At 31.2% G+C, this 16,861-nt stretch overlaps 1 protein-coding gene across 2 annotated transcripts; it reads left to right on the forward strand.

Annotated features, from left to right (window-relative positions):
• The first annotated feature begins 107 nt into the window (after positions 1-107).
• On the forward strand, positions 108-14,345 carry LOC134716095 (L-seryl-tRNA(Sec) kinase-like). 2 transcript variants are annotated; one of them, XM_063578861.1, is made up of 6 exons: positions 108-231; positions 6,469-6,760; positions 7,844-8,078; positions 8,987-9,179; positions 9,837-10,015; positions 14,118-14,345. In XM_063578861.1, the coding sequence occupies exons 2-6, from the start codon at positions 6,539-6,541 to the stop codon at positions 14,318-14,320; spliced, it is 1,032 nt and encodes a 343-aa protein (XP_063434931.1). In that variant the 5' UTR covers positions 108-231; positions 6,469-6,538; the 3' UTR covers positions 14,321-14,345. The 2 variants fall into 2 exon arrangements, with proteins under 2 accessions (XP_063434931.1, XP_063434932.1); XM_063578862.1 differs by lacking the exon at positions 108-231 and having other exon boundaries at positions 6,478-6,764.
• Positions 14,346-16,861: the final 2,516 nt, after the last annotated feature.

A 16,861-nucleotide genomic window follows, 5' to 3' on the forward strand; every position in this document is an offset into this window, starting at 1 on the left:
AAAAGGCTAAAAAATAATGAATTCTTTAAAATTATTAATTTATAGAACATGGGAATCCCCTCTTTATGTGATATCCCTGAAAAATCACTTATTTTTCATGACCTGTTCTAAACTTTGACCTTTTCATGGAGTTCAAAGGTGGAGGTTCATAATGGCTGCGCCCATGAAACATTGTCAACACAGATATAAACTATATGTCGCCGATTGTGTAGGGGTGAGAGTGTATCAAAGGCATGTTTTAATTAACAATTCATTTCTTATGGTCAAGTAGAGGGGGTTACACTAATGACTGGATCGAATGACAGGACCGAGGATTTGTTTACGTTATAGTAACGAATTTTTCACCTGGTCAAATCGGCACCTGGTATAGTCAAATTGGCACCTAGTCAAATCGGCACCTAGTTAAATCTGCCCCTAATGTAGTCAATTCGGCACCCATTTAAAATATGTGGAATAACCCTATTCTTTTCATTAATATGAATGTTTTTATCTACAAATAATATGAGGCAGGCAAAACCTGTGAATGGGGACGAAGTCTGTATGTATTATTTCTTTTAAAATTAAATGAAACCGAAATACCGTACGTAACATTCCCGATTTTGGTTCTGTTGTTAGGGAATTAGCTGTGACGTTCTTTAAGTTATGACGTCATATTCGATGTAAACAAAAGAAACGTTTTCGTCAGGTAATGTTTTTTTCATATCAAACAATTATTAAAATTGAATTTGTATTGAGATCCAATCTTATATTTTACTAGACTGATGAATATAAAAAAAAATTCAAAGTCTCATGCAAACAAAACAGATATCTGCGCAAATGCGGGAAAAACCGGAACGGGAACTAGATCTGAAAAAAAAGTTAATGATTTTGAGTTCATTGGTAGAATGAAAAATTGGGGAAGTTTTCCAGATTTTTTGATTTTTTGATTTTTTTGTTTTTTATTGATTTTCTACCGTAATTGGGGACTTCGTCTCCATATTAACTTAAAAACATCTTTGTGAATTTTCATATGTTTTTGTTGTTGTTGTTCAACTTAATATGTCATCAAGGTATTGGTATTGGATATTTGTTAACGATTACATCATTTCTGAAAGTATCTGATTAAATTAATGATTACATTGGCAAAGTAATCATGATTACATCTGATTACAATGAATAAGAAAATTACATTTTTGATGTCAATGAATAAATGTTTAAAAATATAGCTATATAGATATAGGAAGATGTGGTGTACATGTAAGCCTCAATGAGACAACTCTTCATCCGAATTGCAATTTATAAAAGTATAGCATTTTTGAAAAGGATTTTTTTTAATAATTATAAAATGGTTACTTCAATTTTCATCAGTTTAATAAACCACAAAAGTTCAATGTATATATACATGTACATGCACATTGTGCCTTGGTTATGACCTATCACACTTTATCGCCATTGATCTCTGAAAAGTTTAATGAATAAAGTTTTATGAATAATTTGCTGTAACTTGTCTTCTGATCTCTTCCAGGCTTTATATGAATTACAAGGTGCAATTTATGGAAGTTAAAATATGAATGAAATAAAGTTAACAGTTAAAAAGTATGCGATTTTTTTTTAATAGAATTGTTACATCATGTTGTAAACAAATTATAAGTACATGTACTTAAATCATTGCATTTTGCATGTTCAAATCCATACCAAAATTTGTTTATTTAAAACAACATGTTTGTCCAACTTTTATTTAGTTTGTGCTAATTAGATAATTTTTATCCTTTATCATATATGTATTGCCGGTTTACTCCTGGTTTGCCCACTTTTAATTCTACCAATTATCTATTAGTAAAGAAAACAAAAAAGACAAAAGGTTTAATGAGCATACAATTGTATAGTCTGTTCCAACTTAGGTATGGTCAGGTATATAGTAAGTAAGTGTTTTCGCATATTCAGGTTGTTTTTATGTATAAAAAAATTTATTAAAAAAATCAAATATTTTTTCTCATTATTTTAATATAAATTCATTCAACAAACATACATACAACAAATAACAAAAAAAGATATCCAGTTACAAAAGTGTCCATTATTCATTAGTTTCTGAATGATTTTCATGATAAAAATACATTAATAAAAGATCTCTTTCATTGCAAACATAATTTAATAAATTAATCAATTTTATAAATGCATTGCATAAGGAAATATGTAAAATGAGGATAAATACAATCTTTTATATTTACACCAAAAGTCACAAAACATGATATTTACAAATCTTCACTTCATTGTCCAGTTCATATGGAAAAGATGGGATCGATCATCGGCTGTGTCAGAGTAATCTACCACGCTTATTAGTCCTTGTTAGAATCTTTCTTTCAGTAGTTGGAGTCTGGTTTTTATACTGTGTATCGTCATCTTTTTGGTGGACGGGCTCCTCCTGCTGCATCTTGGATAATGTTGCATATGATAGTGCCTGTGTCTTTCTCAGTAGCTCAATGATCTCGTAGATGTTTGCGTGGGCATGTTTGAGTCTCTTCTTATGTTTGTTGTGCCATCCTTCCAAGTGATTTGTGGTGGGGGTGTAATAGTGATAATAGTGATTTAATAGAAAACGGTAGCTTTCAATCCTGAACTCTATCTGTATTCTGTAAATGAAGTTGTAGCCAGTATGTTTTCAGTTTCTCAAATCTCTTCTTTAGTGTTTGTCAAACTTCCCCAACAAGGTGGGGTGGAACAAGAGGTAGTACTGCAGCTCCCCCTATCAGTTGAGTTATGTCTTCATTTTCTTTATAATAGGACTGCAGTCCATATTTCTGTGACTATTGCCAAATACACTGGAGAAGTGGAAGTAGCAGCCTTTCACATTAACCCCTGGCCACACTGTTCGTGCTGCGTTGTTGGTTGCTGTTTTTCAGTAAATAGCCTTTTTGGTTGAAGTTCTAACTGGTGTTGTTAGCAATCATGATTATTAATCGAAAAATATTTTATTGTTGTTATTTTGTTTTTTTTAAGAAAATGCTAGCTTGGATGCAGATAACTGTGTAAATTGTGTTATATTTATAGCTTGGCTTGCATTTATATTCTAGTTGTTAGAATAAATTGGATATTTTTTATATTAAGTTTCAGAACAGTGTATTTTATTAAAATTTAAAAAAAAAAGTTAAATAAAGTTAAAGATATTCAATGAGATTTATTCTAATAAATCTTTAGTTTCATTCTTTTTACTTTTTACCTTTTTTCAGAATGTACCAAAAATTAAAACTATTTGTTAATAAATTGGAAAAATAGTTTATTTCAAGTGCACCTTTTTCCTATTTTTTGTATGAATAAAAATACATTTTCCTGCCAAAAATATATAAAATTTAGAAAGTTTTGCACACTTTCCTTGATTTAATAACAGAATATAATGTTCTTTTAAACATTTACAGGTAAAATAAAAGGTAAAAAATATGTCCACTATAATTCAGAAATAAACTATAATTGTTAAAACAACAATTCCCTCTATGTTTACATATACATGTAATTAAAAGTGGGCAAACCAGGATGACACCGTATTGCCCTACAGCTATTCTCAATTGGTAATTGCAATAAAACCTTAATTAGTCTCCTACCTGTCAATTCAAAGTTGACAAAAATCACAATTTTAACAAAAGAATATAATTTAGGGTTTATAATGAAAAGTATTACTTGAATGTAACAGTTATTATCAAATGTATATATGCTTCTGTAAATTGTGAATATATTTACAATATCTTTATTCAAAGGCTAGAGACATACAATTGTGTTATATGTCTCTGCTTTGTCTAATGATGAATTTTCAATACTGTAACATTTTATTTTTTTGCTTAAGTATGCAAATCAATTAGCATGCTTAAAGTAAACAAAAATAATTTAACATGTAAAATATTTATTAAATATGAATAATAAAAAGTTCATTTATTGACATAAACACAGTTTTAGAATTTTTTCATTGTAATCAGAATGTAATCAAAATGTAATCAGGATTACAGGCTATTTTGAAAAGTAATTGATTAAATTAAATTACATGTAATCAGATTTGAGGCTGATTAATGATTACACTGATTACTTGACAAATTGTAATCAATTACAGCTGATTAACGATTACAATTACAATTACCCCAACTCTGATCCTCACAGGGAAAATGGTTCATGGTTAATTGGACTTTGTTGAATATTTGTGTATTTCTTATGTAACCAAGCTGTGTAAATAAGAAGTAAATATGAGTATCAGATATTTTTATTATTTATATAAGATAATATATACATGTATAACAGCTAATCCCACAAGTACAGTAAAACATATAAGTAAAAATAACAGTAACAGTATGCAATAATCAATATATTGTCATGTTGAAGCAAAGCACTACACACACTTTATTAACATCATTAAACTATGATTACATGTAATCAATAATAAGAAGTACTAAATCATTCGAAGCAATTGAGAAAACTTTAAACATATTAACTTATAAATGTATTTTAACTGCTTAATGATTAATATGTGATGATTTTTTTTTATTGTTTATATCATAATTATTTATAATACTGTAAATTCAGAAATTATTTCGTGCATTTATTATTGCAATTTTGTCATTTTAGACTTAAATACGATTTTAATTTTTACGATTTTGATAACAATCCTGTTTATTTTATATAAAATATTTCAAACTGCGAGTTTAAATTATTGCGTTTACAACTGTGTCGCAATTTTTCGCAATATTAAAAACCTCGCAATAATTTCTGAATTTACAGTAAATCACTTATTATCAGATGCCGATTTTACTTTGAATGGGTGCCGATTTTACTATAATTAGGTGCCGATTTGACCAGGTGCCGATTTAAACGGGTGCCGATTTGACTTTTTCTTTAGGTGCCGATTTGACCAGGTGCCGATTTAACTTGTACCCATAGTAACTACACAAATCCTCGACATGACCAAATGAAAAATGATAACTTTTTCAATTGTACACAAATTTGATTTATTGGTGTTTAATGCCACTTTCAACACTGGTAAGACAGAGCTTGTGTAGAGATCACCAACCTTTGATTGGAATCCTAGTCTTTTAAGAAGGGGGGTTAGGAGGGGTCCTGATCCCGAAATCCCAGGCTTAAAAACACAAAATCCAGAGATACAGAATTTATAAAAAATAAATCCAGACATTCTGAAGTTCAAAAAAAGAATTCCCGGATTCCAAAAGGGTCAATCCTGAAATCCTGAGTTTAAAAACACCCGATCCCGGAGTCCTGATAAAGGTCCTATCCCCCTCTATTAAGTGTGGAGCCAAGTGTACCTTGTGGGATTCCAAACGCACAACTTCAGTGTTGATACAGTAGTTTGACTACCTAGACTGCTTGGGCACTGAGGCCTACATAAAAAGTTATTGTAAGGGAACAACAATTTAGCTTCATGTTTTTTTCTCAAAATCTCAAAAACTTTCATAGATAAGAATATTTAATCAGCAATACAGTATCTACAAAAATTCCAATATAACTGAATCCATCAAAATGACTTTATAGAATTACATTCCTTAAATGATGATTCTTTCACTAATGTTGTAGTTTTTATATAAAAAAAAAAGATGTGGTATACTGTTTAATTGGCAATGTCAGAGGAAAATCTCCACCAGAGCCCAAATGACATATTAGTTGGTCGTAGTTCACTGTACTGCCTTCAACAATGAGCTGGACCAATACAGCATTGTCAGCGTATAAAGTTAAAAAAAATATATTAAGATAGTAAGAAAATGTTAAAAACTTGAAAGCAAAAATTATCAACAATACACATCCTACAAACATGTTGCTGTAATTTGATTATAAGCATTGCTGTCTACATGCTGCAGTTAAATGAAAATTCTAATCAAATTGGAATTATTTTTTAATCAAATCAAACTGTTCAGCTGGTCAGAAATGTTCACCCACTTTTGTAGAAGAATCAAAGTCAAGCCATCAAAGTGCAAAGTGATAAAATACAGCATACTTACAATCCATCATGATTTGAATTCATCTTCATGGCTATTATGATTGTTTTAAAAATTGAAAAATTGAAATTGTTCAGGATCTTGGACTATTCCAAATCAAATAAAAGGAAAAAGATTTAAAGGTTATTGAAAGCCTTTACTATGCCACTACCCTCAATAAAAGTGAGGGATCCCATTGAAAGTTATTGCAGGTGAGAAAGTAAAAGCAGATACTCTCAAACAGGAAAAAAATCCACACTACAATTTCACAAATTTACAAAATAAGAAGTAAGAACAAAGATTTAACGCTGGTTTTTCATTTATGATGATCTACTTTAGAGATAAGATCTGGAATACTCAGTACCATTAATGGAGTAAACACTGGTTTTTCGAATTGTTCCCCATGTAAAAATGGAAATGTTTTCTAATCGGAATAGTTTAATAAGTTTAAGAACTAAACAAACTTTCATCGGTTTTTTTCTGCTTTGATATATCTCAATTTTCATTCTTTTATTTTATCTTACAGGATTTTCTGATGAAAGAGGTGTATCTGAGTAGATGATGAACAGAGTTTGAAAAGTTTCAATTAAGATGTCATGGCCATGGATACACAGTCATCAAAATCTTCAAAATGTCTAGTTGTTTTGAGTGGAATTCCAGGATGCGGTAAAAGTACTCTCGCTAAACTTTTATATGATAAGCTTGGCAGTTTGAATGTGGAGGAACAATCTAGTCATTTAAAGTCATCAAAGTGTCTTAATGTTATAGTGGTGTCTTATGATGAATTAATTCCAGAGAATATACCTCTAGATGATAAGGCAGGTATACCGTACTCATTAGTAGATCTGTTTCTCTGATTTTTACTCGATTTATACTTTTCCTGATCTGTTGATTATATTTATTTAATCGACGAGTGGTTACTATGATCTCTGTTTGCCATTGGTCCAAATTCAATTATGATGTTGATTTTTCTTGCTTTCCTCTGAAATTCCTTTTGTGACGTCATGAAAAAAAGGAGACCATATAAAAAAGAAGATGTGGTATGATTGCCAATGAGACAACTATCCACAAAAGACCAAAGTGACACAAACATTAACAACTATAGGTCACCGTACAGCCATACCGCATAGTCAGCTATAAAAGGCCCTGATAAGACAATGCAAATCAATTCAAAAGAGAAAACTAACGGCCTTATTTTTGTAAAAAAATGAACGAAAAACAAATATGTAACACATAAACAAACAACAACCCCTGAATTACAGGCTCCTGACTTAGGACAGGCACATACATAAATAATGTGGCGGGGTTAAACATGTTAGCGGGATCTCAACCCTCCCCATACCTAGGACAGTGGTTTAACAGTACAACATAAGAACAAACTATAAAAATCAGTTGAATGTCTGATGACGTCACATAGAAAAAACACATCTTTTTGCAGATCATTCAAACGAAGGATTATGATTGTTTGCATATCGTCAAAAAATCATTAGAGAAACAGATTCCACCACCAAATCTCATGCAATTTGATATTTATCCACCTTGACATTTAAATTTGAAAATTTAACTGTCTCGAGTGGCTAAATTGGTATCATACTTGACGCAAGAAAAATGTAATGCAAATGTATATAACCTCCTGAGACTAAAGTAGACATTGTGATCCTTTAAGGTTTATTTTGAACTAGTTAGCTCTCCTGGTTTAAAAAACTGACATCCATGTCTTGATCATTTTCTTATGAATTAAATCAACAAAATATCAGATTTTCAATACAGATCTGTAAATTTTTTATTCATATATATATATATTAAAAAGGCGTCTGCTATAAATGAATGTACCGGTAGTCATAAATAATTTCTGTAAAATATGAAATAACAAAATATATTTTCTATTTTTGTCTCAACAGACTTGGAAAGAATACAGGGAGGAAATAGGTTTTTGTATTGACCATCTTTTAAACAAAGAAATATCCTTGGAAAATTTAACCCAGCCGCCACCTGGTGTTAGTGATGCATTATGGGAAAAGTTTTATGCTATTGTTAGAAGGCAGATAACTTCAGCAGAATCTGTTGTCATTGTACTAGATGACAACATGTATTACACAAGTATGAGACACAAGTATTTCCAAATAGCTAGAAAGTGTAAGTAATAAAAATGACAAAAAAATGAATTAAAAATAACATATTTTATAGTCTACCAGCTGATCTGGCGGCTTTAAATTGTCAAAGATACAGATTCTATTTGTATTCATATTTGAAATTTATAGAATTAAATCTTTTTTTTTGCCCACAGTGTTGCAGGGACATAAAAACACTGGGCATCTGTCCATCAATCTGTTTGTTTGGCCTTGTGTGGGCTCACGCATATACAATTTTTGTCAGATTTTTATTATACCTATATAATAGGTTAATATCAGCAATTTCTTGGACAGGTTGGAAAATCATTGCCAATCATATATTTTAAAAAGAATTATGCCTTTTGGAAACATTAATCATATGGAAAATTGCATTTCCAGCGGTCTTATGTGTTACAATTACGGACAGAATTTTTATGGAACTTACAATGTATATCATAGGTTTATATCAACAATATCTTTGACACTTTTGAAAATGTGTGCTTATCAAATCTTTCAACAAGTAATGCCGCTTGAAAATTTCAATTATAATGGTAATCATTTGTAACTGCTCTTAAGTCTTCATTTTTCCAAGATATTAATAAAAAGTTTTAAAGAACAAAAAAGAATATGCTTTTTTCAGTTATTACCCTTGGATAGATAAAATATGTGCAACATTTTATATACTAGTTATTTAAGTTGAGGTGCAATATCTTGTGTTTTGTTTTGCTGATAACAGATTAAAGATATAGGAAGCACCAACAGGACTGTAAACATTTAAAATTTACAAAAACCTGGTGGCATAGCCCCAAATAATTGATTTCTCTAAAAAAAAAAATAGATGTATGGAAACATTTTTTATTCATATATATATTCAACTATGTTTTTTTGACACATTCCCCATTTCCTTTCTCAATTTTATACAATGTATTACAGATACCTGTGGATTTTGTCAGCTCTATCTAGCTTGTAATATACAAACAGCTCTGGAAAGGAATGTGAAACGTAGTCAGCCAATAACAGAAGATGTAATTGTAGCTATGGCAACTAAAATAGAGCCACCTAATAGACAAATCAATAGTTGGGAAACTAACAGTATAGTTATAAATACTGAATCAAACATAGAAAGGTATATATACCTTTATTGTTATTTTGATATACTCTTAAGTCAACTTCATTTCACAGTCTATACTCTATTCCCAGTTTAGTCCTTTCTATCAGACTTAGCCATATATTTTTTTCAACTTTAATTTTTCTAGATGTATCTATATAAAGGAAGATACAATTCACATACTTGCCACAGATTATATTCTTGTTTTTTCTGGTTGTAAAAATTGCAAAAATAAAACCTGTCTAAAAATTAGAATAATATCAGATCAAGGATCCAGAAATGGTCAAATTTGCCAGGCATGACCTAATCTGGAAAGTGAAATGACAAAAATGATAAGGTGGGTATCAATTTTTGTAGATTGGGGAAAACTTGCGTATTCATGGATATTTTATTTCTGGCTTTTCTAAAGCCTACATATAATCATACAGCAAATCTGCAATTTGTTGAACATTTAGATTTGAATAATACTTACTTCAAAATTATGTGATAAAAAAATATCTTCAAAAAATTATTTTTAGACTTTAGTAAATCATCAACTACATGTGCAGACAACCTTAAAGTAGAATGCACAAAAAATGAAAAGTTAGTATTGGGTCGATTTGATTTAAACATATATTGTGCTTTTTTCTGTTTCTAAAGTATGCATTTTATAATCCTATTTTGTGCCTGTTTTAGTCATTTACCGAGGATAATGTCATTGGTGAATACAGCAATGTTAAATCCAATTCAACCATTAGAGGAAACTGATCCAATGATAACAGCAGAGAGCCGTCAGATCTGTTCAAGTAACGTCATCCACCAATCAGATCAGATCTTAAGAAAGATTGTTAGTCATAAAATGTCAAATTTAAAAGGTATGTGTAACTAGCAGATTTTTTAAACAGCCGTTTCTACATGTGATTTACTCCCATTTGACAATGTTAAGTCCTTGTTTTCTGTTTATGCTTCAATTTTGTAGTCTATTAAATGTAAAATTTATTTGGTTTAACATAACACAATAATATTCCATATATGCTTCTTAATATGTAGGAATATTTTTTGGTTAATGCAGTTTATTAAAATATTAAATTTAGCAATTGCATTTGCTGTGTTCAAAGTTATAAAATTTCAAAAAATTATTGATTCTATGCATACAATTACCCCAGTACTCAGCAATGTCAACATATACTTAAACTACTCATTTTGAAAAGAAATCAGAATTACTAGGTGATAGAACACATATTTTTCTAAAACCATCTTTTTTTAGGTACTTCCCATTTCAACCTTTAAATTAAACTATTAAAGGATTGTATATACAGTTTAGATGTTTAGATTTTCCCGCTATGAATACTATGGTACTCATGCTTAACAAATGGTTGTTGTTTTTTGCTGTGAAAAATATTTGTTTTTCATTCATTATTTTGTACATAAATTAGGCCAAATGGTTTCTTGTTTTAATTGTTTTAGATTTGTCTTTTACAGCTGACTATGTGGTATGGGCTTTGCTCTTTGTTGAAGGTCGTATGTTGACCTATAGATGATTATTAAATTTCTGTGTCATCTGGTCTCTTGTGGAGAGTGTCTCATTAGCAATCATATCACATCTTCTTATTTTGATAATTAAGGATATAGTCAGGTGAAATTTAAAAAATCTGGAACATAAAATTGATACTATAAAACATAAAAGCATTAGTTAAGGTACAAAGTTAACTAAACATATTGATAGATTACAGAACTTTTAATCAAGATATTTAACTTTTATAAAATGGCTGGAAAATCCTTGCTTGCAATTTTACATCATAAGGTCTTTCAACCTTTTCGGTTGAAAGACCTATAGGTTTTGTTCTGATTATTATTATTAGGTCTTTCACCTTTCGGATGAAAGACCTATTGTTTTTGTTCTGATTATTATTATTATTATTATTTTTTTTTTTTTTCTTCCGCCTAAATTTTTTTCTTAAAATTCGGAATATGATGTCGTATAGTTTATACGCTTTAAAATTTTACAACTGCGTTACAAAATAATTTACGTTGTAAGAGTTATCTCCCCAAACACTGTTTTTCTTGTGGCCACTACTCCTTTGCAACCGTAAAAAAGTACAACAAATTTATTTTACCAAATTGCTCGTTACTTTTTCAGGATTGGACCGAAGCCGTATAGAGATTCCATATGAGAGTTATTCCCCCTTTTGTATTTGAAATTTTGAAAAGTATTTTAAACTGGAAAACCATAAGTGATAGGGACCAAGGGTCTTTTGATTTGAGATCCTTGGTCCCAAAAAATGAAATTTAGGTCAAGGTCAAAGGTCAAGGTCGTATTTTAAATTTTTATTTGTCTTTGATTTCCCTATAACTTTAGAATTGTTATAGATACAGAAAATTTAGGTAGCGAAAAATGCTTGGTACTCCAAGGGGCAACTTTGTTACATTATGACTGTATTGATTTTACCATTGTGTAAGGGACATAATCCCCATTAATGGTTTATATAAAGCCATTTTTAGGCAAAACTTTTAACCAAATGTCCTTGACCCATAAGGTCTTTTGCAATGACATTGTGAAGCAATGACCTTGACAAAGGTCACAATGTCAAAGGTCAAGGTCACGTACATATGTGATTTGGGGCACTACTTGAAGAGTTTTATGAGTTTGCCAACCAACCAATAAACCAATCAATCAATCAATCAAGATCATGATCAATCAACCAATTATGATCATGATCAATCAACCAATAATGATCATGATCAATCAATCATGTTTCCGTCTCATGTGTTTATGATAGGGTTCAAGATCTTCTTTGTTTCTTTTTCGCTGTTTCAATTGACCCTATCCAACGTGTTTAACTAACCAACCAACCAACCAACCAACTAATCAATCAATCAATCAATCAATCAATCAATCAATCAAACAATCAATCAATCAATCAATCATGATCAAGCAATCATGTTTCATGAAAAATTGAAATTTAATATTGTTCTTGCGTCACTTCTGAAAAAAAAATCCACATGTACTCTGAAACTACGAGTACAATCGACCTCAAAATTTGCAGTCAGCAGGGCATACATGTACTAAAAGTTTATAAAAAAACTTGATGGAGATATCTTTTAAAGCTTTTCCTGGAGAAAAGAAATGGCAATGCCGTAAAAATCGCTTGCTAGGTCCGTAAATCTGAGTAAAAACCTACAATAAAATGTCCGCTCCGAGATTGAAATACTAATCTGTGTTACAAACAGGTGCTGAAAAATGTACAACACAGAAAATAATCAATAAATGTGTTTTAAAGTTACACCGGATCAATTAAATCCAAAACATGCACTGCGCGTGAACTGTCATCAAGATGTCAATTTCTTACAATGACAAAAGAAATTACATTGTGTACATTCCATCTCTATACATGTTGTCTGTTCAATGTCCCGACCTAAAAAGAAATAAAAAGACTAAGTTTTCGTTATTATAAACCCGTGTCACGTTATGTCTCGTCAATCTGGCGCGCGCGCTGTACCTAAAATAAAATAAAAACTTTCCAAACTAAACATGAAACTTCTCCGGTAACACAATAGTATAGACCCCATACCGAAACAAACAAACGAACAAACAAATAAACAACACCCCCCTCCCCCCACCCCCCAATAAAATCAATTTCAAAGGGGGAAAGACCATGCACAATTGCTTTTCAAAAGCAATTGATTTATATTTCTTTTTTTTTTTCTTCCGCCTAACTTTTTTCTTGTGTATTATTGATGTTTCAAAAGATGTCGCTTAGATATTTGGAATATGACATCATAAAGTTTATACGCTTTAAAAATTGACAAAGGCATAACTAAAAAATTTACGTAGTAAGAGTTATCTCCCCAAACACTGTTTTTCTTGTGGCCACTACTCCTTCGCAACCGTAAAAGATAGCGACAAATTTATTTTACCAAATTGCTCGTTACGTCTTCAGGATAAGGATTTTAATTTTATCCAAAGCCATATATGAGAGTTATCTCCCCTTTTGTATATAATATAAGTGATATGTATTTCTAACTGGTAAACCATAAGTGATAGAGACCTAGGGTCTTTTGATTTAAGGTCCTTGGTCCAAAAAAGTGAAAATAAGGTCAAGGTCAAAGGTCAAGGTCAAATTCTAAATTTTGATTTTGGCCTATTTATACTTATTTTCATTAACCTTATAAGATATCGACAAATTATTTTTACTAAATTGTTAGTTACGACATGTGGTAACTTATGAATTTATGTTGAAAGGGTGCGTAGACATTAGATTTGAGTTTTCACCCCTCTTATATTAAGAATTATGCGTAAAGTGATATTACTCATGAACCATACATATTACAGACCTAGGGTCTTTTGATTTGAGATCCTTGGTTTATGACCTTGAAATTGAGGTCAAGGTCATAGGTTAATTGGACGTTCTAGATTTTGACCTTTGCTCGAAATTCATATTTATACATCATAAAGCCATAGGAACTGACATTTTAACTGAATTTTAATATTTTCATATCAAAATAGATCCTTATTAGTTGAAAGACCTGCAATTGTTCTCTGAACAATTGGTTTTTAATATATTTAGCATTTGCATTATTCAGGTTTCAAATGGTAAGAACATAAATCAAGAATCTTCTTAAATTTAGATAAATTACCTTTAATGAGTTACTGAATTCTTATATGAAAAGAAAAGTGGGTGATATGGGTTGAAATATTTTACCCTGTATTTGCTAACATCAACTTAATTTAAACATTAATGGATTGTTGTCTCATTGGCAATCATACCTCATCTTCTTATTTTTATATTGGGGGAAAACCAAAGAAGTCTGAACATCTGACAAAATTCCTAAACCTGGAATGACTAAATCCTTAACTATACTGAAAGTTCTAATGTGGTGTTAAAACTAGAATTTCTATGTCATAAGTATGTAGTAATAAATTAAGGATAATATATAATACAATATGCATTAGCATTTTTGTTTCTTTCTTTTAAGGCATTGCAGAAGAAAAGTCAACATTACAACAACTGTCAAAGAAATACATAGATGTAAGAAAGACCTGCTTGGATAAGATAAAAAGTGGCCAAGTTTCATTTCCTGTGGCTGTGGACGAGCCAAATGTGTCATGTGATATAAACAGTGAACTGTACCAACAGATTCTTAGATTGTTTGAACAGTTGTTGAAAGAAATAACTTGATATGAAATAAAACATCAGCACATTTTGGTTTATTTAAATAATCAAAGATACAACTATTGTAAAAGAAATGAGATGCATTACACTAAATTGTTGTATAGGTTGCCATTTTGTAAATATAGACAATGCAATTTCCAATAGGAACTTCCTTTGCGACTAAAGCTGGGATAGAGAGCCGTGGTGAAGTGGTTAGTACATCTGACTACTAACACAAAGGTTCCTGGTTTGATTCCCATTTGGGATGAAAATTTCAGGAACTCAATTTCGGCTCTCCCTTGACACCATTTGCGAGTATGGTCTTGAGGAAACAATGATAGTCCGTTGGACGGGGACGATAAATGGCTGACCCGTGTTAAGAGAGAGCCATATCTCTTGCACGTTAAAGACACCCTTGTAAATTTCGAAAAGGAGTAGGCTAAGGCCGCTACAAGGCAGCACTCGCACCCGTAAAGTGGAAAGGGATTAATATAAGTTGTAAAACTTGTTTCCCAATCCACTATAAACAAATATGTTTAAACATAAGCTGGGATACTATGAAGTTTTGTGAAAAATAATTTACCAGAAAGGAAAGTTTATATGCACTATTTTTTATTCAAAGGTTAAAATATAGGACTTTGCAGTATTTTTTCAATGTGTATGCCCTGAACTTCTAGGAGTTTAAACTTATACTAAAATTCAAACTTCCCTTACCTTCATTTTTGACCTCCTAGAAATTTAGGCACTATCATGTTTTTCTATACTGATTACATTCCCAAGATATGTCCCTATGAGATGAAACACACAGATCAGAGGCGGATTTAGGGGGGGGCAGGGGGCCTGGGCCCCCCCCCTTTTTGGGAAAAATTTTAGTTGCTTATATAGGGATTCACTGAAGCGTGACTGTAGTGGGCCCCCTCTTAGGTCAGTCAGTGGGCCCCCACTTAGGAAAATTCCTGGATCCACCACTGCAGATTATAAATGGGAACCAGTACATTAACAAATTAACATATCTATGATTATTATATATCTTCCCCAAAGAGGTGTGGTTTGAGAAACAGCTGTATTTACAAAGTGAAACCTATAGAGTGATTATAGACCCAAAAAAATTCCTTAATTGCCATTAAGACATCTTTCAAGTGCAAAGAGGAATACACATTTATTGTAATGCATCATTATTCAATATGAGTTTGATTATGAATTGAAACTAATGATATAAAGATAAGCGGAGTGTTTTCTATAAAAATAAGTAGAAGTGGTATGATTAACTTACACTATGAGACACCTATCCATTAATAGATATATAAGAAGATATAGTATGAGTGCCAATGAGACAACTCTCCATCCAAGTCATAATTTGTAAAAGTAACCATTATAGGTCAAAGTATGGTCTTCAACACAGAGCCTTGGCTCATACCAACAGCAAGCAATTAAGGGCCCCAAAAATTGCTAGTGTAAAACAATTCGAACAGGAAAACTAAGTCTCAACTATATAAAAAACAAAATATCAGAAACTATTATTAACTACATCAACAAACAACCACTGAACATCTGGCCTCACGGTCATAAAACTTTCGAGCACAATTTTTGTACTCAGACTCGAGATTCAACCAATCAAAATACTGGATTTCATGTTTCGAGCATGATTTTTGTGCTCCGAGCACTGAGCAAAGTTTTATGACTTCAACCCCAGGTTCCCGACTTAGGACAGGGGCAAACAGAGATATGTTAATTATTTTCTGTACAGCTTTCAGCAATGAGCAAAACCAATACCATATTAAAAATAAAAAGTATAAAGTATAATAAACTGTTATCACAGAGATATGTCCAGCTTTTTTGTAATTTTGATAATGTTACTGTAAATGTTGAAATTAAAATAGCAATACTTTAACAGGTTACCTAAGTTACGCAAACAATTAAAAGTCGATGTACCATGACTGAGATACCTGTTTTAACAATCACAATGTAAATGAGATGTGCCAATGCTTATACAACTGCATACCAAAAACCATCATGACCATTGACTTATTATAAGTCGTTCCCTTTAAACAAACCAAAACACAAACATTTTAAAAACTTGTAAACTATGTAAAAGTTTCAAATTCAATGAACCATGAAGATGGGATGGGGCTATATAATCTCCATGGAAAGGATACTTGCAAATGCCAATAAATTTAAATACCAAATATCATTGACTCAAAATTAACAGTTCATCTTAAACTGATCTAATCACAAACTTACTGTGGATTCATTTATTTTAGTGGGTATCAATTTTTGTGGATCAAGAAAAACTTACTTGTTCATAGATATTTGATTTTCGTGGTTTTGTAAAATTCTGCATACAAGCCTATGGAAAGTTTGTCATTCCTTGAACATTCCATTTCATGGTTCACCTTTATCCACAAAAATCCATGAAAATTGATATCCAACGAATAATAATGAATCCGCATTATACATATTAACTAATTAATAGCTTAAAAGTCAATAAGACCATGACTGAGGGGGGCAGGCCCAAATAATCTCCATGGAAATGAGATGTGCTAATGCTTAGACAACTGCATACCAAAT

This window comes from Mytilus trossulus, chromosome 4 (genome assembly GCF_036588685.1).
Source record: "Mytilus trossulus isolate FHL-02 chromosome 4, PNRI_Mtr1.1.1.hap1, whole genome shotgun sequence".
NCBI lineage: Eukaryota > Metazoa > Mollusca > Bivalvia > Mytilida > Mytilidae > Mytilus > Mytilus trossulus.